The following is a 25,420-nucleotide window of genomic DNA, read 5'->3' on the forward strand; positions in this document are numbered from 1 at the left end:
TTTTTAGGGTCCTATAATTAAGATTGTAGACTATATATGTCTGATGGAGAAAGGGAGAAGAGTCACATCTGATTAGTAATTAATATGGTAGCACCAACCAACCACCGAAAAGAAAAGAGGGAGGTCATTAATTTTACAAGTTCACTACTGCACTTGAGCAGAAATGGAGGTGGCAGTTGGATATTCAGATATAATAATGGCTTACCCTCCTGTGCTTTTCGGCGCGAATTCAGATTTAATCGGATTTTAATAAAAATATCAGACATCAAGTAGAAAATAAAAAAATATATTTAATAATTGTATCGACGTTATAATTATTTCTTTCTTTGCTTTTCTTGTTTTTGTGATGATGACGTAGGGGTGTGAAAAAATCGAACTGATTGATAAATCGAACCGAACAAAATGTTATTGATAAAGGCTTAAATATGCCATCAAACTTTCAGAAAGGCTTATTTATGTCATCCGTTAAAAGTTTGGCTCATCTATGCCATTACCGTTTAAGAAAAGGCTCATTCATGCCATTATTTTTTAACGGTGGAAAATGTTTGTTCAAAATTTGATTTTTTATTATAAAAAAAAATACTGACGTGGCCGAATTATAATTGGCCACGTGTAAAAAATGGTTTTGCAAAACCACCGTTAAAAAATAATGGCATGAATGAGCCTTTTCTTAAACGGTAATGGCATAGATGAGCCAAACTTTTAACGGATGGCATAAATGAGCCTTTTCTAAAAGTTCAATGGCATATTTGAGGCTTTTCCCTTGATTTATTATTATTGGATTATTGGGTTAACGGGTTTTTAATGGTTTTATAGGGAAAAAAATAGAGGAACTTTCACATATAGCTACTCAAAAATAGCCTAATTACTCTCCATAACTTTAGTTTGATAATTACAATTTATAGCTACATGTCATAGGGAGGAGAGAGGCGAGCGAGACTGGGAGAGAGAGGAGAGAGGCGAGCGAGATAGGGTAAAGAGTGGGAGAGAGGTGAATTGTATATGTATATCGGTTAGATAATTGTATATTATACATATGTATTTGTATATATGGCAAGCGATATGAGGGAGGAGAGAGGCGAGCGAGAGAGGGCAGAGAGTGGGAGAGAGGTGAATTGTATATGTGTATCGGTTAGATAATTGTATATTATACATATGCATTTGTATATGGCAAGCGAGATTGAGAGAGGGAGGAGAGAGGCGAGCGAGAGAGGGCAGAGAGTGGGAGAGAGGTGAATTGTATATGTATATCGATTAGATAATTGTATATTATACATATGTATTTGTATATTCTGGAGAATTATACATATATAAACGTGGCTAATTATACAAATTCGAAGTCAGCCCACGTAATTAATGTATAATGTTAGTCGCGAGTGGTAATTATAGCAAACTATATATAGCTATGATGAGTAATTAAGTAGTATAAGTTTGCTTAACCGCGTAATTTTCTCAAAAAAATTTGGGTTATCGGTTCGATATTGATTTTTAATATTGGGTTATTGGGTAAATCGATAACCCATTAAGACTAGTAATTTACTACTTTTACTTGTACATAAATATTATATATTCATTTCAATACCTTACTAGTTACTGACTTTCTCCTTTAGCATTCAATTTACACTTCATAGTGACTTTGACTTCACAATTTCACGTTATATAAAATGTCAAAATCTAAAGTAAGATCCATATTCCTCTTAATTTCTCTTTGTGTTACACTTGTATAGCTCTTTTCATATTTGTTATTATTGTCTCTATTTTATGAGCATTTGTAAAGTTATATTATTGTGTTGTTCTGTCAAATTTATTAGAGAAGTCATATATTTATTTTATAAGTATTTTCTTATTGGTTAAACCAAAAACCGTTAAGGACCAAAACCGATAAAAATATCTTATTGGTTTGATTATTGATTTAACGTATTTAAAAACTCAAAATCAATAAACCGAATCGATAATACATAAAATCAAACTGAACGATCGATGCACACCCTTATGATGCTGATTTTATGCAGGGGCGACTTTATATGTTAAAACATGGTGGGTGAATATGTGGTTTCTTCATTAAAAAAAGGTATATTATATATTTATTTTTTCAAAATAAGATTAGTGTAATTTTATCCGTAAACACTTATACAAGAAGGCTAAATGATGCATTTAATTGAATATTGATTATTATTGTTATTTATCTTTTTGGTTTTCCATCCATTTGAATTCATGCCGGAGAATCCCATATTGAAGGGTAAAACACTCTCTAATAAATGAATATTTGGTTAAAGTTGAAGTAGCACTTACCACTCTATTATAACTCATATTGGTGAATGTTAAATCATTTACCTAGAGAACTATCAGTTTCACTTGGTACATTTTTCCCTTTGTTTTTTAATAATGCACTTGTAGTTTTGTACCCTAAAAATTCTAAATTCATCTTTGAATTTGTGATCATAAGTGAGGGTGATTCATTTGCAATATCTTGAAAGGAGTTAAAATTTACCTATTATGATCTATGACTATAATAACCCTACATTTGATCTTGATAAGGCAAAACTTGTCCTAGCTACAAAAGAAGCATTTGTTTTCTTCGTTTCATGTAACACCTTTTAAATTTTGAGGGTGAAATAAGTTTTTTATGAAGTTTTTTAAGAAAATGTAAAAAATGTTAATTATTATGTAACTTTTAAATATGTAAAAAAAATTATATTTGAATTAACAATTAAAATTTGAAAATATAACTCTTGAAATTCAAATTGTACCACATAAATTAATAAAGAAAAAAAAATAATGATTGAAAAACTTGTCTGCATTTGAGAGATCAAACAACACAAAATTAACAAACATTTCTTTGAATTGTCATAGCATGTTTCAACATATCCACTCAAAGGAAGATCTTTTCGTAATGGATGACAACTCGGAGCAAAATGAACTGGATATGAACAGTGTTCATTAATGGAACGACCAGGCAGAGGGTGGCTGGCTGGCCACCCGCTTGTATGTGATCATTAATGGGTTATTTGCACTTTTTATCTTTATTTTTTACCCTTTTTTTGTGGGGCATAAATTTATTTTTTTAATATTATATTTAATATTTTATAAGTTATGCCTAGTCTTTAAAGAATGTATTTATATTTTATTAGACATAAGTTCAATTGTTAGTGCTATTTTTCTTATTATCCGATGAATCCCATCCCCTCCCCCCCCCCCCCCCCCCCCCCCCCCCACCCCCCCCCCCCCCCCCCCCCCCCCCCCCCCCCCCCCCCCCCCCCCCCCCCCCCCCCCCCCCCCCCCCCCCCCCCCCCCGCCCCCCCCCCCCCCCCCCCCCCCCCCCCCCCCCCCCCCCCCCAAATTGTACAAACCGTAGGCCGCAATTTTTTAAGTCTCAATTGAATTTGTTGAGCATTAGGGTAGTCCCAATCACTTAGTTACACACAATTCTATATAATACTAGTTTAGTGTATATATTGTATACGTGTGTTTCACGTTAATTAAGAAAACTATATAACAAAAAAGAACAAAATTAGTAATATATAACAACTAGTAAATTTAGCCGCACTATGCGCGGTGTATAAAAGTTTTAAAGTTTTTTTTTTAAAAAAAAAATCAAATTCAAATAGATTAGATAACAAATTTTAACATTTAGATTTGTAATTTTAACTTGATTCATGAATTGATTTTATCAAAAAAAAAAAAGAAAACCTTAAATTATCACGGTCTAATACTTGTACTTTTTTTTATTGAATAGTACATATTCTTTTATGTTAGTTATAATATATAATTAAGAATTTATGACTTTATTATCCATTTGCATGAGTTCTCAAAATTAAATATGGTCACCATTGATATTTTGTAAATTTTTTAATGTGGGACTTTTAGTCTTTTAAAATTTTTATAAAATGTCAAAAGAATTAAAATGTAACATATCCAAAAACGCTCTTAGAAATATGAAAGAATATTTGTAATAGATAAGCTACCTATAATTTGAAGACTTAAAAGAGTACTTCAATTGTGTGTGGATAAAAAAAATAAAAAAAATAAAAATAAAAATATATATATATATATATATATTAAATTTTTCTCTTATTTTATATTATAGGAGAGAAATTTATTAAGGAAAAAAATAATTAAAAACAAATTAAAAAGGGGCCGAGAATAAAAAAGTTAATCAAAAGAATAGAAAAAATTTAAAATTGTCAAAAAAAGTAATGCTGCGGATGTAATTAAAAAAAAATAAAAAGTTGATTTTTTGTTAATTCATTACTTATAAATAATTTCTATATCTAAATAATATAGGCTTCCCTCAACCTCCTCTTTCATTTCCGCTTAAGTTTCCCCCTCATACGGCTCCCCCACTAAAAGAAGAATTCATCTTTACAAATAAAAGAAGAATTTATTTTACAAAAGGAGATCCTGGTTCTTGATCGCTTTTTCAACCCGATGAAAGCAAAGGCTTTGTGATGTACCCAACCGCCTAAGAGATTAAAAATGTAGGGTTAAAATTATGTATTTTTACCATATCATTATTATGTGATTGTGACACACGAAATTGTAAGAGGAATCCGTTTATTTGATTCTTAGCTATATAAGAAAAATAATTAGTTTGATGATATTTTTTTTCAAAAATTAATATATAATATTGTGTTGGTTCTTAATGGCTCATATTGTTAATGAATTTTTTTAAATTGAATTGTATGATTTTTTTCATATTTCGATTGAGGATTCTTTTTATACTCTCTATATTTCTTNATATATATATATATATATATATATATATATATCATGTTTGTTTGTGTTTAATATTTAGTATTTTATTATACTTTATATTGAGATTTGAGATATTACTTTTTTTTTGTTACTTATATTTATTATATATTTGTATAACAATTTATAGATAGTGAGTAGGAAGAGATTGTTTGACGAAATTGAATATCAAATCAGTAAAATATACTGGCGGTTTCCAATTAACTAAGTTGATAAGAAGGAACCAATCATCTCTTATTGCATTGGAGATTTTGTTGGAAAACTATAAACAATCCTTACTATAACACCCTGTATCCGAAAAGCAGCTTTCTAGTGTTGCAGGTGGCACTCATGGGCGCCATCACCCATGGTCCATCCTGCAGGTCCGTGGTTCGTGTCAACAACCTCCCCCAAAACTCAGCCAGAAATTCAGCCAAGTGTTGACCCACGGCCGGACCTATGGTTCGTAGGTCAGGTCACGGACCGTGGTTCGTGTCCGTGGATCGATGCCCCTAAAGCCCAGCCTCAGTCCTGATTGATGGTTGACCAGCACGGACAGTCATTCGCTGCACGGTCTGTAGGTCTGACCGTAGGTTAGGGTCAGCAGCCAGTTTAGATGAAAATTATTGAGTGGGTCAACTTTAGATGGTCATAACCTTTAGCACAAAAGGAATTATGTGTCCCATTTTATGATATGATAGATAATTGAATCTTCTTTCCAACGCCGCTGAGTTTGCTAAAATCCGACCTCCGAGTGAAAAGTTATGCTCGTTTTAGTGAAGCCCTGTCGGGCAGACTCGACCGACGACTCCAATCGACGACCTATGGCCCGTCAGTCCAATCCGTCGGTCACTCCGACAGCAATTAAGTCAGGGGTCTTTTGGTCTTATCCTATTTCGTTTAACCCCTAAGATACGTCGTTTAGACCCTAAATCACGAGGTTTTAGTCAGTTTAAGCCTAGAAACATAACTAGAACTTACCTAAGTCAAATCATTAATCAAACTTAGAAAAATTAGAACGCTCAAAGGAGAAGAGAAGTCCAGAACCCTAGTTCACTAACGCAACAAGTTTCCTTCAGTTCCAGCCCCGAAATCGAAAGATTTCTCCGTGGAATTCGTCACTAGGTATATGGGATTTCACTAGTGGGTTCCTTTCGCCCATTAGATTCCTAGAATTCAATCAGATTCTTAATTCCATGATTATGAACAGACCTAGGGTTTCTAGAATCTCAACAGATCATCATGAATTAGTTATTTAAATGTTCCAAATCAGATTATCATGTTATTTCTTAGTTTATTACATGAATTTCAGAATCCTAGCTATGTATTTATTTAGTTCTTGAATTACATATGCTAGGTCAGATATTTCAGTATTCAGTTATACATGCCTCAGTTCATGAATGCATCATTATCAGATTAATTGTTGCATTCTCAGTTTATATGTTCAATTCAAGTTATCCAGTTTTACATAAATTCAATCATAACCAGTTAACTATTTAATTCATTGGGAGTAGCATAATACTGAGTTGGACTAGGGTTCAGCGTACCCATATAGTCCAGAACTACGAGCCACGTAGGTGTAAGTCCCCTCAGTGGGCAACATCAGTTTAGTGATCACGCCAGCATGCCTCTATACCTCTGGCAGGGTATATTGGGTCCTCTCGATGGGGCATATACATCGAACTCCACATTTAGCTCATGTGGTTTTATGTCGGTTATTAGTAGCTCCCACAGTTCAGTCAGATTCTATTGCATTGACCATATTTCAGTACAGTTAGTATTCGGTCTCAACATGTTATAAATTTGGTCATTGCATCAGTTAGCTCAGTATTCAGTATTTTCAGTATCTATATCATGTTCAGATGATTTCATTGCTTTATTGATTTGTTCAGTTATATGTTATTTCAGCATTACTCTATCTTGCATGCTCAGTACCTCTCAAATACTGACGCATATGTGCGCTCATTCTCTGAGGACAATAGTCATGAGTTTCTTTTCAGTATTTTAGTCCTTTAGTTTCAGTTTTGCTAAACTTAGTTGGGCCTGTCCCAACATTTCTAGTCAGTTAGAGGCTATTTTCAGACATTGATAGATTCAACTTAGTATTGAGTTAATATCTTCCTTGTATTAAATTCATCAGTTTTCATTTATCTCAGTTATAGTATATGAGTATTCCCCATCTTTTCATTTTATTTATGATTTAGCTTCCGCATCAGTTTACTATCTGTAGTATGCTCATGATCATGCCAGCAGGGTTAGCTTGGGATCACTTGTGGTCCTAGATCCCGTGTCCGCGTCTTGGGGGTAGTTCGGGGCGTGACACTTACAATAACAACAAAAAAAACATAAAAATATAGTTAACTAATCAAGCAAAAATATTAAAGAATATTTAGTTATGATTTGAAGAGGAAAGAAGGATCATGTTCTCAACATAACATAATTCAATTCTCCAAAATTTACAAAGAGACGAAGAGAGTAAAAACAATCAGAGTCTTTAGAAACTACAAGAATAAGCAAAGAAAAATCTCAAGAAACTACGAAGAGAAGCAAAAGAGAAAAAAAATATATTATTTTTTCTATAAAAAAATCATGATTTGTATCATCAAGAATCCAAAAAAAATAATATTAAATGTATAATTACAATAGAAAAAGTGATAATTATAGATATTAGACATGTCACATCATTTTACCTCGCAAAATCAAACTATGCAAAATATCTAACATTCTTCATTATACATCCGTCTCCTGCAAAATCAGATCAAAGAAAACAAAAAAATTAACCAATCAAAGAGACAAAGATGAAGAATAAGAAAAAATGAAAATAAAATTATCATCATTCTCAAAGGGTTTTTATAAGTGTAGTATTTAGGAGTTATAAATTCGTATATTAAATAATTTGAAGGTTATGAATATGAAAGGTTAGGAGTTATATATTATTAAAAGGTTAGGAGTTATATATATTATTAAATTAATTAAGATTTAAATGTATATAATTGAAGAGGTATGAATTAAGGAGATAATTTTATAAAATAAAATATTAAAGAAAATTAGAGAAAACATCAAAAATCACAAAAAAGATAAATAGGATCCTTGGCCATTGAGAGGTGCCACATCACTACTTTTTTATCTAGCTTTATATATATATATGATTGATGTAAAAATAAATGTTATATCTATTTAAATAGGTGAATTGTATACTAACTTATTCAAAACTTCAAAGTACAATTTTAATAACATTCTCACAAAATTAAGGGTCAAGTTGTTGCATGCAATGTGGATTAATAAGAAAGAAATACTTCAACAAGAAATTTAACAAAAAATGGAACTTGAAAAATATTAACTTCTCCTTGATATTGATACGATATACACAAGTGTCTTTAATTATATCCTACATATAGAATACTTAGCTTCTAGTTTTCCCTATCTTTTAATTTAATTTATCTTCAACATAATTGAATATATATATATATATATATATATATATATATATATTGTCTTTTGGGATAGATATTGCTAGTGTTGGGGCATTTTAATATTATAAAAATGTTGCATAGCATTGCCACAGTGACCGTTGCCTCAGAGTCGTTACTTCCTCTATTCATTATTGCATTAGAATATGGTTGACTTTCATTTGTTGTTATATGTTTGGGAGTTATGGCAATTACTTTGGTGCCGTTGGAGTGGCTAACTGCTGCATTACAACTGCATTACTCCATTAGGAGTTATTTTCATATGCACTTCAGTTTTGCAACAGATGCAAAATGCCGTTGATGGCATTAGTGTCTATTTGATTTTCACTCATAATTCCTCCATTATACTTTATAACATATGTAACTCCTAAGGCTATTGTCTTCATTATTTACTACATAAATTATCATCCTATTCATTGCTAGGAAGACTTCTTCTAGTATAAATAGTGGTGGTTTTCATTTGGTTTGTGAGACACAACATACAAGAGAAAAATATAGAGTGCAAAAAGTTTGTCAAAAAGAGAGTTCTTATTAGTTGAAGGGAGGTGTTTCTTTTTTGTGGAGCTTTGGACTCAACTCTTGTCCAGAGTTGTTGAGTTATACTTTGTGAAGACTGTTGTATCCTGGAGGGGACAAGTCAAGAGGACTACTGCTGGACCGGTAAAAGCATTTGCTGCAGTGGGCTTGAATCTCCTTAAAGAGAGCGAGATATCCGCGCCTCAGCCTTAAGAGATTTATTTCTTCATTTTTAGTTTCAATTGTAATCTTGTAATTTTGTTATATTTTAAGCTTTTCACTAACAATTTTAAGTTGATTCATCAAATGGCTACAATTGAAAAAACCGCGGATGTCAAGATGAGAGACCTTAAACAAGCCATTCTGGTTCAATGGTAATCATTTCAAGAGATGGAAGGGTAAAGTACTTTTCTACTTAAGTCTTCTCAATGTTTCTTATGTGTTAACTGAGAAGAATTCTAATAAAGTTGATGACAGCTCCATGGATGATGAAGAACTTATTTCTCATCATGAAAAAGTGGAAAAGTACGATGGTGACTCCTATAAGTGTCGGTATTATCTTCTTAATTGTCTATCTGATAATTTTTATGATTATTATGATAGAACTTACTCTAGTGCATAGAAAATTTGGAAAACATTGCAGAGTAAGTATGATACCGAGGAGGCGGGAGCAAAAAATATGTGGCTAGTAGATTTTTTCGTTTCCAAATGGTGGACAATAAATCAGTGGTAGACCAAGCTCAAGACTTTATAAGATTGTTGGAGATCTTAGGTCCGAGGAGGTTAAAATTGAAGATAACCTTATTGTTTGTGGCATAGTAGATAAACTTCCACCTTCTTGGAAGGAATTTCAAAAAACTATATGCCACAAACAAAAGGAAACCTCCCTTGAAACCCTGATAATGAAAATCCGCATGGAAGAAGAGGCAAGAGGCCAAGATGCACTTTTACAAATAGAAGATAATAACATCACAACGAAGGTAAATTTAATTACTTCAAATAATGTTACTCCTGAAACTCACAAAAATACTTCTTTGAAGCCTAAGAAGAAAAAGTTCAAGAAAAATAATGGTAGACCTTCCATGAAAAATAATATTGAAATAACCAAGCACAAAATCAACAAGTTCAAGATAAGGGACCGTGCTTTGTTTGTGGCAACAGTGGGCATATTGCTCGATTTTGCAAATTTCAGAAACGTGGTCCTAACCCTCAGGCAAACGTTACCGAAGCCTTTTGTGGCGGTGATTACCGACATAAACATGGTTGAGAGTGTTGATGGATGGTGGGCTGATTCTTGTGCAAACCGTTATGTATGTTATGACAAAGACTAGTTTAAAAAATATACTCATTTTGAGGAGCCCAAAACCATCATGCTTGGTGATTCTCACACAACTCATGTGCTTGGAACGGGTGATGTCGAATTGTGTTTTACTTCTAGAAGGATATTAACTTTGAAAGATGTACTTTATACTCCTTCTACGAGAAAAAAATTGATGTCTAGTTTTCTTCTAATAAAGCAGGATTTAAACAGATTATTAAATCTGATCAATATGTAATAGTGAAGAAGGGTATTTTTGAGGTATGCATGTGATGGGATGTTCAAACTGAATGTTGAAATGAATAAAGCTTCTACTTCTGTTTACATGCTTTCTTCTACTAATTTTTGGCATGCTCGTTTGTGTCATATTAATAATTGTTATGTTGGAATCATGAGTAGTTTAGGATTAATCCCAATGAGTAAAAAGAATTTTGAAAAGTGTAAGGCTTGTAGTAAAGCCAAAATCACTAAAAGGCCTCATTTTCAAGTTGAAAGAAAAACTGATTTGTTAGAATTAGTTCATACTGATATTTGTGAACTTGGTGGAATTTTAACTCGTGGAGGTAATAGATATTTTATCACTTTCATTGATGATTTTTCTAAGTTTACATATGTTTACTTGATGAAAAAAAAAGTGATGCTTTTGAAAATTTTAAAACTTATCTCCATGAGGTTGAAAATCAGTTTGGAAGAAAAATAAAAAGAATTAGAAGTGATAGAGGCCGTGAATATGAGTCAAATGAGTTTAATTCTTTTGTTAGATCATTGGGAATAATTCATGAAACTACTCCTCCTTACTCACCTTCATCTAATGAAGTAGCAGAAAGGAAAATTAAAACTTTGGTTGAATTGACTAATGTCATGCTTATTGAGTCACATGCACCTTTAAAGTTTTGGGGTGAAACTATTGTAACTGCTTGTTATGTGTTGAATCGTGTGCCTCATAAAAAGTCTAAATTGACACCTTTTGAATTGTGGAAAGGTTATAAGCCAAGTTTGGTATATCTAAGAGTTTGGGGTTGTCTAGCCTTTGTAAGGCTAATGGATCCCAAGATTACAAAATTGGGTAAGAAAGTTACTACTTGTGTTTTTCTTGGTTATGCTTCAAATAGTACAGCCTATAGATTTTTTAATCTTGAAGACAATATTGTGATAGAATCGAGTGATGCCATTTTTCATGAAAATAAATTTCCTTTTGATTCTAAAAATAGTGGGGGTCAAAGAATTGAACAAAATATTTTGTCACTACCTAGTTTTCCTACTTCTACTTTAAAAAATAAAGAAATTGATGATTTTGAGTTAAGAAGAAGTAAAAGAACTAGAGTAGAAAAAGATTTTGGTCCTGATTTTTATGTGTTTAATGTTGGAGATGACCATCTCACTTTGAAATAAGCATTATCTTCTGATTCTATATTTTGGAAAGAGGTTGTAAATGATGAAATGAAATCACTGATTTCTAATAAAACTTGGAAGTTAGTTGATTTACCACCGGGTTGTAAAACTATTGGTTGCAAATGGGTCTTACGAAAAAAGTTGAAACCGGATGGATCTATCGATAAATATAAGGCTAGACTAGTTGTAAAAGGTTTTAAACAATTAGAAGGCCTATAATTTTTTGATACTCTTTCACCGGTAACAAAAATTACATCCATAAGACTTTTAATTGCTATGGCTGCAATTTTTAATTTGCAAATTCATCAAATGGATGTAAAAACTGCTTTTTTAAATGGAGACCTAAATGAGGAAATTTATATGGAACAGCCCGAGTCTTTTGTTGAAGCAGGCCAAGAAAGCAAAGTGTGTAAACTTACTAAATCCCTATATGGCTTGAAACATGCACAAAAGCAATGGCATGAAAAATTTGATTCCTGCATGATTGAAAATGGTTTTAAAACAAATGGGTGTGATAAGTGCATACAAATGGGTGTGATAAGTGCATATATCATAAGTCTTGAAATAATTCACATGTGATTATTTGCCTATATGTTGATGATTTATTGATCTTTGGCTCTAACATAAATGTTATTGATAAAGCTAAAAATATTCTTAGAAGCCATTTTGATATGAAAGATCTTGGTGAGGCAAATTTTATTCTTAGAATAAAAATAACAAGAACATGTGATGTAATTTTCCTTGACCAGTCACATTATGTTGAGAAAATTTTGAAAAAATATAACTCTCTTGATTGCAAGCATGTTGCTACTCCTTTTGATTCAAAAGTTCACTTATTTCCTATTGAAAGTGAAAAAGATGTAATAAATCAAAAGGAATATGCTAACATAATCGAAAGTTTGAGATATGTGACTGATTGCACTAGGCCTGATATTGCATATGAAGTAGGAGTAATTGGCAGGTTTACAAGCAAGCCAAGTAATGAACATTGACATGTTGTAACAAGAGTTATGAGATATTTAATTGGAACGAAAAATTGTGGTTTGTTCTATAAAAAATATCTTGTTGTACTTGAATGCTTTTGTGATGCAGATTAGAACACTTTATCAGGTGATTCATGTTCTACCACTGGTTATGTCTTTACTTTAAGTGGTGGTGCTATTTGTTGGAGATTAAAAAAAGTAAACTATAATTGCTAACTCTACCATGGAGGTTGAACTAATTGTTTTAGCTTCAACTAGTGAGGAAGCGAATTGGTTAAGAGATTTATTGTTTCAAATACCTTATTTTGAAAAACCAATTCCTCCTATTTTAATTCATTGTGATAGCACTGCTGCAATTGGTAGAGTTCAAACCGTTATTACAACGGTAAATCCAGACCTATAAGGAGGAAACACAGTAATGTATGATTGTATTTGACAAATGGTACCATTAATGTTGATTATGTCAAATCTTGTGATAATCTTGCAAATCCTCTTACTAAGGCCTTAACGAGAGAGAAGGTCTGGAGCACATCGAGGGGGATGGGATTGAAGCCTATAAATCCTTGAGTCATATATGAGGAAACCCAACCTGGGGACTAGAGATCCTATAACCAGGTTCAAAGGAAAAAACTAATCATATGATGACTTATTGTGAAAAATGCACTATTTTTTTATTCCCTCTCTATGATGTGAGTGCATTGTTTCCTGTAGTTTATGAAGGTTGAGTTGATAAAACTTTTAATGAATATCTGTAGCCTTATTGGTGGAGTGTTAAGCTTACAGGAGCACTCTTGACAGATTTCACCTATGTGATGTGTGGAAGTAGGTCGCTTCCTATGAGAATTGGGCTTATTCTCAAAAGCACTCATAAAACCGAGATAGCACATGGCCATAATGTGCTGGCTTTAAAGCTCATGTCAACACCTTTATTATTATGTGTGAGCAGTGATATATTATTTCCCTTAAGCAGTCATAGTTCAAGTCTGAGACCACTACGACTCTGGAGTAAAAGTTATTGTTTCACTAAGTGGAGGATCAATGCAAAGCACACCTTCATTATGTATAGTAGTCTTCCTTCAGCTGATAGACTCTCTTGGTTTATATTAATATGAGTGGGGGATTGTTAGTGTTCGGGCATTTAATATTACAAAAATATTTTATAGCATTGCCACAGTGACCGTTGCCTCAGAGTCGTTACTTCCTCTATTCATTATTGCATTAGCATATGCATTGGTTGAAAGATGCATTGGTTGACTTTCATTTGCTGTTATATGTTTGGGATTTATGGCAATTACTTTGTTGCCGTTGGAGTGGCTAACTGTTGCATTACAACTGCATTACTCCATTAGGAGTTATTGCCATATGCACTTCAGTTTTGCAACAGATGCAAAATGCCGTTGATGGCATTAGTGTCTATTTGATTGTCACTCATAATTCCTCTATTATACCTTGTAACATATGTAACTCTTAAGGCTATTATCTTCACTATTTACTATACAATTTATCATCCTATTCATTGCTAGGAAGACTTCTTCTAGTATAAATAGTGGTGGTTTTCATTTGGTTTGTGAGACACAACATACAAGAGAAAAATATAGAGTGCAAAAAGTTTGTCAAAAAGAGAGTTTTTATTAGTTGAAGGGAGGTGTTTCTTTTTTGTGGAGCTTTGAACTCAACTCTTGTCCAGAGTTGTTGAGTTATACTTTGTGAAGACGGTTGTATCCTGGAGGGGACAAGTCAAGATGACTACTGCTGGACCGGTAAAAACATTTGTTGTAGTGGGCTTGAATCTCCTTAAAGAGACCGAGATATCCGCGCCTCAGCCTGAAGAGATTTATTTCTTCATTTTTAGTTTCAATTGTAATCTTGTAATTTTGTTATATTTTAAGCTTTTCACTAACAGATATAACACAAAACTCTATCACGTCTACAGAAATCCAATCACATACAAACATGATAAATAGTTACTTGCACGGGGTGTTTATATTTAACTAAATAATTAACTTTTAAAATCAATAAACAATTTGACCAAGCATATTTGACCTTTAATTAAGTAATGTGTGTGTTTTTAGTCTTTTTACCAACGGAATCAAAAAAAATAACGAACTGATAACTCTACGAAGGGCAATTCATTACTAAAAACACACATTATTTAATGGAAAAACTACATAAATGAATCATAAAATCTAAAATAATTACAAGTTCGTACACAAACTCAAAGTAATTCCTGAAATACTCATTCTCTCATAAATAATTACAGCTCATACCCTTCATTCATTAAGGCTGATAATTTTCGCTTAACTGATACTAAATCATTATCATATATTGTATTGATATTATTAAGGCTGATAATTTCGCTTAACTTGAAACTAAATCAGTATATATATATATATATATTGTATTGGTATTATTAAGGTTTCTTGTTCAGAAATTACTCATTAGTCAATGATACAAACCTTAATGATACCACAACAATACATATACTCTTATAGTATCAGTTAAGCAAAATTATCAGCCTTAATGATACCAATACAGTATATAATATTGATTTAGTATCAGTTAAGCGAAATTCGTTGGGGGGTATATAAGGTAATTATTTAGTGGGGTATGAATGTAAATGAGTATATGTTTGTAATTATTTTGTTTTATGGGGTATTTTCTTAGTTTCCCCTTATATGATTGAACATTAAATGCACTTAGTCAAATATGTCACGACCCAGACTATCGTGATTGACACTTACACTACTCCTCTGGTGGGAAAACCACTACTACAACCCAAACCAAGCAACTAAACCAAAAACTAAAGCATTTAAGTTACAGAAGCAAGTTAAATAGCTAAAGATTGAGGTTTCCATAAACTTCCAAAAGCTCTAACAACTAAAAAATGCGGAAATACTACCTAGAGCCTGAAAGTCAATGTACCAAAACATCTAACAAGATTAATAAGTCTAACTAAAAGGGTTACAACCCCAACTAATAAACTAATAACTAACTAGAAAAGTCTAAGTCCGAAATGTGGACATAGACGAAAGGAGAACTTATGGCACCCTGAAAGAACTGGCTCACCCTTGAATTCGAACGACGATCACTGATCTTCTAAGCGAGGTCTATCAATAGCCACCTGAAGATGATCTGTACTCAACAAAGAAAAAGCAAGTGCAATGTATCAATACACAATCATAGTGTACTGGTAGGATCACGCGGCTATCCCACTAAGTGCAACATACATAAGTCAATACAACAATATAATCATATGCATATATCAAACATATGCAATATCATCATCATTTATGAACAACGAACAGTTACACATTTCTCAATATGCACAATTATATCAAATCATTGGTCCTCTCATGGAACTCAAGCCCAAATTGTTAGCATACTGGAACGTGGTATCCGATCCAATGTTTATGCCAAAACGTGGCAACGATCCAAGTTAGTGTGTCGGAACGCAACACCCGATCCATTCAACAAGTCACAAGCACAATCACAAAGTACATTCTCATAATCATACAATCAAGTCATGATTCATGGCATTCATCATTCATATATCCTCATTTACAATTAATGTGATCAATAATGCAACATTCGAATACAAACATGTATCATAATGAAGCAAGAACAAACATATATCACACAATCATAGAATCACAACCATCACCTACCTCGAAACAAGCTTGAAACCCTAAAAAACTTGATCCTTCTCTTTCTGAATTTGTTCCGCTTGTTCTTGGTGTACAAACAATTAATATAATACGGGAATCAATAAACAATCACTAATTACCCGGATTACTAATAATTCTAACAACCCTAGATCATACATATGATCCCACTACCCAAATTAGGGCTTTTTCCACCATAATTCTCATATCAAAACTCTCCCCCATCGATATTTACCTATTAGATTACGTTCTACGGATCTAAAAACGGATTCGAGGAGTTAAAACCTTACCTTTAGCCTTAAAGATAGTGGAAAACTGTCAAGAATCGCCTGGGGTTCGTCTTCTTACTCTCAAAGTCAAAAAGTGCAAAATAAAGACGTTTTGGGGTTTATTATTGACTTAAGTCGCATCGAGCCCGCCACAGCAGTCCCCACCCCGCTACAGCGTCCCCGGCTTGGCGACATAAATCACCGTCAAAGCGGCTTGCACGAAACAATGAGCTATTTTAATAATTCCAAGACCCCATTTCACAATGCACCTTCAACCAACAACACTCAGAAACTACTCGTTCACGCTAAGATCAATTTCAGGAGTTCTACTCACCCGAATTCAATTTCGTAAAGTCGTACGGATTCCTTAACGACTTAGCTACATACTCATATGATCAAACTCATAATTAGATCACCCAACTGCTACCAGATTTCCCTAGACGTGAATGACTCCGATTTCGTCCAAATCTGGATTAGGTTGGAAAATCTCTAGATACTACGAAAAAGTTTTCTGACCTCCCGTTGGTTTTTCTATAACGACAGAACCCGATCGTTACAAAATATCACATAGACTTAAGGGCGGCTTAATGCTTTAAAAATGAGGCATCGGTCTTAGGCCCCCAAATTTGAGGGCCCCGTTATTTAGAATCATAAAATTATTATAAGTATTTTTTAACCAAAAAAATTATAATGTGTCTTTCGTTTAGTTCGTTTCGAAACATTATAAAATGTTTCTTTCTTTTTTGTCAATTTTTAAATTTAACTTCCACTTGATATGTTTAGCACCACAAGATTAAAAAATGTTTTGATATATTATATATTTAGCTTAAAACCATTGAAAAAATAAAACCTTTTCATTAAAAAGAAGAAATAACTTTGGATCTCAAAATTTTAAAAATTAAAAATTAAAAATTAGACCTCAAATTTATTTTTGGCTTTAGGCCACTAAATGTGTTTGTTTAAACAAGTCAAAAATAAATATTTTCAACTGACCAAATAAGAGAAAAAAAATACCTCAATATTTACTATGTTGGGAAAATAACTATCCACTTATGCAGGGGCGGAGCTACATCCAAGTAAGGGTGGTCAGGCGAACACCCTTCATCGAAAAATTATAGTGTATATAGGTAAAATATTATCTAATATATGAATATATAATAAATTGAACATACTTATGCGCAATAGTGGCTCATAGTCTAGTGGTAAGTGTGCATAACTGTATCTTTAAGGTCTGTGGTTTGATCCTCACTAGCTACGTTATTTAACACAATCTGATTTTTAAACAAAAAAAAACACATGGCTAGCCACTAGCAGCCCGTTTATTTTCTAGTCTTAAATTTTAGTTAACCTAATAATTAATATCTTTTCTAGCCTTAAATTTTAGTTAACCTAATAATTAATATTTGTGAATTATTAGGTATACCACACTCTTAATAAATTAATTATATAGATAAATTAAAATTATTATCCACCATTATACTTTTGATTATTTCTAAACTATTCTTTTAGAAAATATAAAATAGTTAAGAATCTTCTATTTTTAATCTATTTTAAGTGAATTATTAGGTATAACACACTCTTAATAAATTAATTTTAAAGATACAATTAAAGATTATTGTCCACATTATAATTTTGATTATTTCTAAACTATTTTTTTAGAAAATATAGTTAAGAATTTTTATTAAATGAAAAGGTAAATGTGGAAAAAAAAAGTTTCAACAATTCTCTTGAACTTTAAAACATTGTAATTTAATATCTAAATTTGGATATATCCACTCATCAGTAAAAAAAAATATGTTTTGTGCAGTCATTCCGCTAAAAAAAATTATCTACTCTTTTAAAGTTTGAACACCCGACGAAATTTCTGGCTCCACCATTGCATTTATGACTGAGTTGTCTCTCTCCAGAAATGCATACACAACATTTTTCGTCAATTTTGACAACGTTATCTTTTACATTTGGATAGCACACTCTTAGATACACCCCATCAACACACTCTGTCCATTAAACTTTTGGACGACTCAGATAAACAACAAGGTAATTAAGATTCTAAACAAATTAATTATGTATATTACAACATCAAATCAAGATTCTAAAACGAAATCAAACAAATGAGTAAGAATGAGGGAAATGGATATAAACAAGATCAAATTTTACAATAGAGATGAAACTACTTTTACCCCATAATAGTGAGTTAATTTTACAACCTAACAGAGAGAAACAATTGAAATATTGATTTTTTTTAGGGAAAGGGGTCAAAAATACCCCTCAACTTTGGTTTATTGTTTGACTACGCCCTCGCCGTTAAAATGAAGTTATTTTTACCCCTCCCGTTACTAATTTCACCAAATTTACCCCTCAATTGGATGGAAAACCCCAAATTGACTCAATTTAACCCAAATTTTAAAAAAAGACCCATTCCCCATTTTAAACCCAATGTCCGACCCGTCCAAAGTTGAGGGGTATTTTTGACCCTTTGCCCTCAATTGGATGAAAAATCAAAATCAACTAAAATTACCCAATTTCAAGTAAATGACCCGATTTTCTCTTTTAATCCAAACCGACCCATTTATATCAAATTAGAACCCTAAACCCATCTCTCTAATCTTCTCCATCTCCTTCTTCCATTGAAACACATACTACTAAAATTGACAACAAATATTTTGTAGTTAAACTAATGCATATTTGTCCTTCCTACTAAAATTGCACCACTATTTCAGTGTGGTCGGAGCTTGGAGCTCGTTCAATCATCGGATTTTGCTTTCCTGCGGGCAGACCTGAAACTATGATATTGCTTGCTTGTTGAGCCTAGCCAGATATGAAGTTGTGGCTGTTGTTTTCGAGCCTTGATTCTCGCCTGATTGTGTTGTTGGTTTGATCTGTTAGCGGTGCTTCAGTTGTTTTCCGATGGGGTTTTGGTCGGGGTTTTGTTGGTTGGTTGTTTGGAGGTCGGAGAAATGGTGGTCTGGTGGTCATTTGCTGGTTGTTTTAGCTTGGGTGATGGAGGTCTGGGTTCTGGTGGGCTGAAGTGTGGTTTTACCACTGGATTTTGGCGTGGAGAGAGTGGTGTTTGAGAGCTGTTTCAGGTCGGTTTCACGGCTGTTTGAATGATTCCAACGGTGGGTGGTTTGCTTAATGTTGTTCCAGCTTGAAACTGGCCGGAAATGGAGAAGAAAGATCTTGTTGTCGTCAATGGAAAGTAGAGGAAAATGGGTTTGTTGTTAATGTTTTTTGCTTGATGTCGTTTCTGGTTCTTGGGGGTTTTTAGTGGTGGTTTCAGGTGGTCGTTTGGAGGTTGTTTTGGTGGTGTTTCGCCGGAAAACGGAGAAAATGAATGGGGATTGCCAGAGCTTGATTTGGGGTTTTAATTTGGTATAAATGGGTCGGGTTCGGATTAAAAAGAGAAAAAATTGGGTTATTTAATTGAAATTGGGTAATTTTAATTGATTTGGGTTTTCCATCCAATTGAGGGGTAAATTTGGTGAAATTAGTAACAGGAGGGGTAAAAATAACTTCATTTTAACGGCGAGGGCGTAGTCAAACAATAAACCAAAGTTGAGGGGTATTTTTGACCCTTTTCCCTTTTTTTTATTAAATGAACCTATATTTATAAGTATGTGTGGGGCTGACTCAATTTCAATAGGCCGGTTTGCTGGTATTTGGGGCGGTAATGTTAGTCACCTAGTTCTTTGGGTCGGAGGTAGGGATGGGTCTAGCTAGGCAGGGTGAACAAAATCAAATTGAAAATTGCATCAATTCGCAAATGGAAAAAAAAAATTGACTAGAGATTTGGTTTGATATTAAAGAAAAAAAACCAAAAAAATTATAAATATACAATAAACTAGTTTGTTTACAGAAAATATAGCCAAGTTTTCATTTACATTAAAAAAATAGCCTAAAATTAGAGATACTATAAAGCCCAAAAGATAGCTCAATTCATTGATTCAAAATAAAAAAATATCTGATTTCTCTATCTATCGCCGTGCAAACAACGGTCTTCTTTCAAATTTCATGGAGAAAAGCTCAATTTCACCGCTAATTCATTATCAATTCTTTAATTTCGTCTATGATTCGGTCAAATTAGTGTACCATGTCATGTATATATTTATATTAACTTATTGGTGTTGAAGGTTTCGAATACAACAAATGATCTTTATACTGGTATATGAAGGTGATACCAAACAAGAATATTTTTTTAATAGATAAAAAGTGACTACAATTGAAACATCATATATTGTGAATTGTTGAACACATGTGGACATTGGAAGAGTGAAATTTGTGTGATAGCCAAGGTAAGTTAAGACTTATTTATGGTATGTGCAATTGCTTTCAAATTGTATGTTCAGTGAACAAATTATACTTTTCTCAAACTCACATATCAAATTGACAAACATGCATGTGAAGGTTCCGCGCATGTCGATTCTTTTAAAAAATGAGTGGTCTCTATATTTTAACGATACATATCTCATTTGATATTGTAGTTCAAATAAAACAATATCCTTGAGAATCAAAAAATGTACGTACAACAAATATTCGTTTATTTAATTCTTCCCACCACAATATCCAAATATCGACACTAAACAAAAATAAAATACCAATGAAAACAAGTCAAACTATGCATCCTCCTACAAAATCCACATTAGATGATCCAACATAACTATAAAAATTGGTCAAGGACATGTTCCATCAAGAAATCAGAAATAATGTGATTTGTTTTGTCTGTCACATGAAATGCATCCCAAAATACGAACTTATTTGCATCTGTGCATGTCAATGGACTTAATTTATCGCATAAGAAACCCATCTCAAATAATCCTGTGCCACAACATGCTACATTTGCCACTTCAAACCCTGCATTTCTCAAAATGGCCAATCGCCAAAAAAAAAATAAAAAAATAATTAGTTAATTGCTAGGTGTTTGGTCATGAAAATCAAATAGTGTTTTTTTTTTTTTTTGAAATTTTAAAGTTGGATTTGGAATTAGAATTGTGTTTGGCCATACTTTTGCAAAAAATATTTAGAATTTGAATGTGTTTTTTTCTAAATATGATTTATACCTTTTAATTTCTAAAAACTAGCAAAATCACATAACTTAACTAATTTACCTGAAACATACAAATCAAATTAACTTTAAAACAGTAATATATCAAAATAGATAGACATATAATGTCACATATTAAATCGCATATATGAACTACTACATACTATCAGCAATATTGTCAGTTTATTTGAAATTTTTGGAAGTTAGAGACTTGGAGTTGAAGGTGTAGTTGTGTTTGGTTATAATTTCTGCAAATAATATCTAGTTGTTTGAATTTCTTCTTCCTAAAAAAAATGAAATATAATTTAAATGAAATCCTTTTTTATTTAAAAAATTAGAATATAAGGTTGTTTGGCATTACTGTTGGGAGCTCAGAAGCACTTATTTTGAGAAAAAAACATTTTTTTTGAAAATTTAGGTGCTTGGCAAACCTGTAAAAGTGCTTTTAAATGGAAGATGAAGCAGTTTTTCTGTTGTTGGAAGAAGCTAAAAAATTATGCTTCTTAGAAAAAGCAGAAGCAGAAGTAGAAAATTATTTTTTCAAGACTAAAATATCCCTTATATATTACTATTAATTAATTAACATATCTCATATGTTTGGGTAAGTTTCATTTAATAACTTTATATTTTGTTTTTATATAAAAAAAATTATATTTCATTTTACGTTTATGTATTATTATTTTATTTATTATTTTACCTATTATTATTCAGAATTAGCAAAAAAGGTAACAACAATAATATTTTTGCAAGATAGAAAAAAGAAAAAAAAACAATCAAAGATTTCAACCTCCAAAAATTTGTATAATATTGATTGAAAAATTGAATAATGAATATTTTAATTTAATAAAAGTAAAAATTTAATTTAATCTTTTGTAATAGATGTTTAAGCTAATTTCTCTCTATAAAATACTCTTAATATTAAAAGTACATTAATATTTACCTTTTATCGTAATTTCACTGATCTCAAAAGCATTTTAAAAAAAAAGATTAGTCAAACACAATTTACTTATAAAAAACCATTTTACAAATAAATTAGTCAAACACAAATTGCTTTTTTTTTTTCAAAAACACTTTTCTGAAAAGTTATTTTCAACACCAATCCTAAACAGGCTCTAAATTTGGAAAAATGAAACTGTTAAAAGTGAAATTAAAGTTTTTGATGTTTCCAAAATTCCACATACAACTCTAAGTTTTAAAAATAAATCCAAATGTAAAGAAAAACTTACCATATGAAGAAGGTTTTGTAATCATTTGTAGCAAGAGATTATAAGCATCAGCAAAGACCACTCTAATCCCAGGAAGCTCTTCATTTAACTTCTCAACCAAACCACTCAACATGACATTGAAATGCTTAGCAACATTATTATACTTCTCATTGCATCCATCTCCATTTCCACCTACATAATTTGTTGCTCTTTCCAATGGCAAACACCCCATTGGAGGAACTCCAGTTAACGAAATTTTCCTAGCACCCATGCCATAAATTTGATGCACGAAGTTCTGAGCAAGTCGAAGAAGAAAATCTTGAAATTGATCTTCTGTGTATTGAGAAGAACGTTGGCTTTGCATTGAATAGTAATTTTCCAAGAAGTCATTTGTTCCAATGCTGATTAAATAGAGTGACTCTTTTATTATGTATTTGGCTTTCTTTTTACCTGCGTATGATTCAAGTTTCTTTTGATATTCCTTGTAGTACTCAACTTCCTTCCACAATGGGATCACATCCTGCAAAATAATTTTTTAAGTCCACAATCTAACGCATAATGTTATAGAATGAGAAAAGTATGATTAATGAAATGGATGATCTCCTAATAAAGTTTGAACAATCCTCCTCTTAATTTTTGGAGTGTGAGTTAAGCTCAAGAACTTAGAGCAGGACCCATCTCACCGATTGTTTGGTCAAAATTAAAATTTGTCATGCACCAAATATAATGAGCATAATACATAAATATGACCCTTAACTTGGCGTCGATTGACAACTATGACCTTTAACTTTAGGTGAGCACAAGTAGACATTTAAACTTTTATAAAATTGAGCAAATAGACACATTCGTTCTACATGGCACCCTGCATCACAATTTTGTGTCATACGTGGCGTCTTATGTATATTATGCTATGTAGGATACATGTGTCTATTTGTTTAATTTTATATACATTTAAGTGTCTACTTGTGCACACTCAAAATTGAAAATCATAGTTATCCACTGAAGCCAAGTTAAAGGTCATGTTGATGATTTCTTCACTTTTGAAATAATTTTTAGAATATGAATTAGACTCAAGATCTAATTTTAAACTTAATTTGTGGAAATTTTCCTAGCACCATGATTCCGTTACCCAAATTAGCAAATAAAGGTAAACACGTGCTAGTATTATAGCAACTATGACTCGTTGTATTAATTTTATTGAGAGGTCCTTGAAAAAGAAAAAACATCAGTTAAAATTGGAAAGGAGTTAATGAAAGCTTACGAGCACATCAGAAGTGGCATTATCATAACCAGTACCAGCAGAAGCAAAACAAACACCTTCTGCAAAATCAGATATACTAAACGCCGGATCTAAATAAGCTGGAACAAATGGCCTCAGCCCAAAAGCTTCCGATATGAAATCCGGTGGAATTCGTCCATTGCAGAACCTACCAGTTGGCTTTTTATCGTAGAAATCGCGGCCGTACGGTTCGAAATTGCTCTTAAGAACAGTGGAGATCTGGTTGTTATTCCCTGAATCGACCGACGAATCGCCGAACACTATAATTGCTGGAACTTTTCCAGCCAATGTTTTAGTCGTTAGTAACAAAAAATGACTAAGGATTATGCTGATCAAAGTGGTATAAGCCATTGTTGAATTGGGATTTTGAGTGAATTTGGTGATTTTATTTTATATCAGTGTGAAAAATAGGGTGGGATAGAGGGTTTGTTGAGATTATTAATGGCTGCCAAAATTATTACGACTGGCAAAACTTGTAGTGATGAGTGCAGAAATTATTTTTGAGTGGAAGCAATTAATGTCAGTTAATATAGTGATGTAAAGTTTGGTAATGTCAGTTACAATAAGTGATAATAATGGACCAAATTAAGCTTAGTTATTTTATACGTCATAAATAGAAGCAGATCTAGGATATTGAATGCGGTTTTTGGGGAAATCGGTAACTTTTGGGTAGATTTTATATTTATAGTGAAAAGTCTTATAAATATATAAGAAATACATGTTGAAAATCTAACAACAAAGTAATCACTTGGTCTAGTGATAGTGAAGAAATTTGCTTAAGCTTATGGGGGTTTAATTCCCCTCATAGGGAATATAAAGAAGTCACTTTTAAATATAAAATTATTAGAAATTTATGAACTTCAAATTTTAAATCCGTCTCCACTTCATTTAGTACTTTGTAGCCATAGTTTATTTTATTTGTAATTCGCAGCAAACATCCCTTTTTTTTCATCTGATTCGGTATACAATTAGTCATTTTATATATTTTGGTATAAAATGTGTTTGTGTTGGTATAAAGCGAGAGAAAAATGTATATACAAATACAAATACAAATACATATATTTTCGTCCTATACACTTATAATTATACAAATACAGATCTTATTATACAAAATTTGTATAAAATTGGATGTATCTAGCAAATTATACAAATCAAAAGCTCCATAGCAAACATAAAATTTTCTATGAAGCACAATTATGCAAACTATAGCTATAACATACAAATATAATTTTTATGTTTGCTATATGTGAAAATTGTTCAATAATCAATACTAATACATATATTAAAGGCTGAATCGTTGATTGTTATTGTAAAGAAAAATGAGATACGAAATAAGGGGCTGGCACATTTGGGCTTTTTAGGTGGGCTATAAAACGTAAAATTATGGTATATTTGACAAAATAAAAAAATACAATTAAAAATACATACTTATTACATATATATTCAATAATCAATACTATTTGATCTTATTTTGAAAATAAGAAGGGATAATTTCATATTAATTTTGCAAAATTAGTACTAAGAATTCGGAGTCTTGTCCTATGAGACGACCAC

The 25,420-nt window shown here is 32.1% G+C and overlaps 2 protein-coding genes across 3 annotated transcripts in view; both read right to left on the minus strand.

Moving 5' to 3' along the window:
* The window catches only part of LOC125877105 (glucan endo-1,3-beta-glucosidase 12), a 343,740-nt gene that overhangs the window by 263,717 nt on the left and 54,603 nt on the right, over nt 1-25,420 (minus strand). The window lies entirely within an intron of this gene.
* On the minus strand, nt 20,867-24,348 carry LOC125877114 (GDSL esterase/lipase At2g04570-like). The gene is made up of 3 exons (XM_049558436.1): nt 23,849-24,348; nt 22,609-23,107; nt 20,867-21,192 (listed from the first exon to the last, which is right to left on the minus strand). Exons 1-3 carry the CDS (start codon nt 24,215-24,217, stop codon nt 20,999-21,001), a joined length of 1,062 nt encoding a protein of 353 aa, XP_049414393.1. The 5' UTR covers nt 24,218-24,348; the 3' UTR covers nt 20,867-20,998.

Source organism: Solanum stenotomum, chromosome 9 (genome assembly GCF_019186545.1).
Source record: "Solanum stenotomum isolate F172 chromosome 9, ASM1918654v1, whole genome shotgun sequence".
NCBI lineage: Eukaryota > Viridiplantae > Streptophyta > Magnoliopsida > Solanales > Solanaceae > Solanum > Solanum stenotomum.

Bases quoted from the DNA above. Each gene is read 5' to 3' on its own strand.
- LOC125877114 (XM_049558436.1), bottom strand. From the start codon at position 24,217: ATGGCTTATACCACTTTGATCAGCATAATCCTTAGTCATTTTTTGTTA. The intron at 23,108-23,848 runs GTAAGCTTTCAT...ATTATTTTGCAG, and splicing joins ATGCCACTTCTGATGTGCTC to GATGTGATCCCATTGTGGAA. The intron at 21,193-22,608 runs GTAAGTTTTTCT...TGAGAAATGCAG, and splicing joins TACAAAACCTTCTTCATATG to GGTTTGAAGTGGCAAATGTA.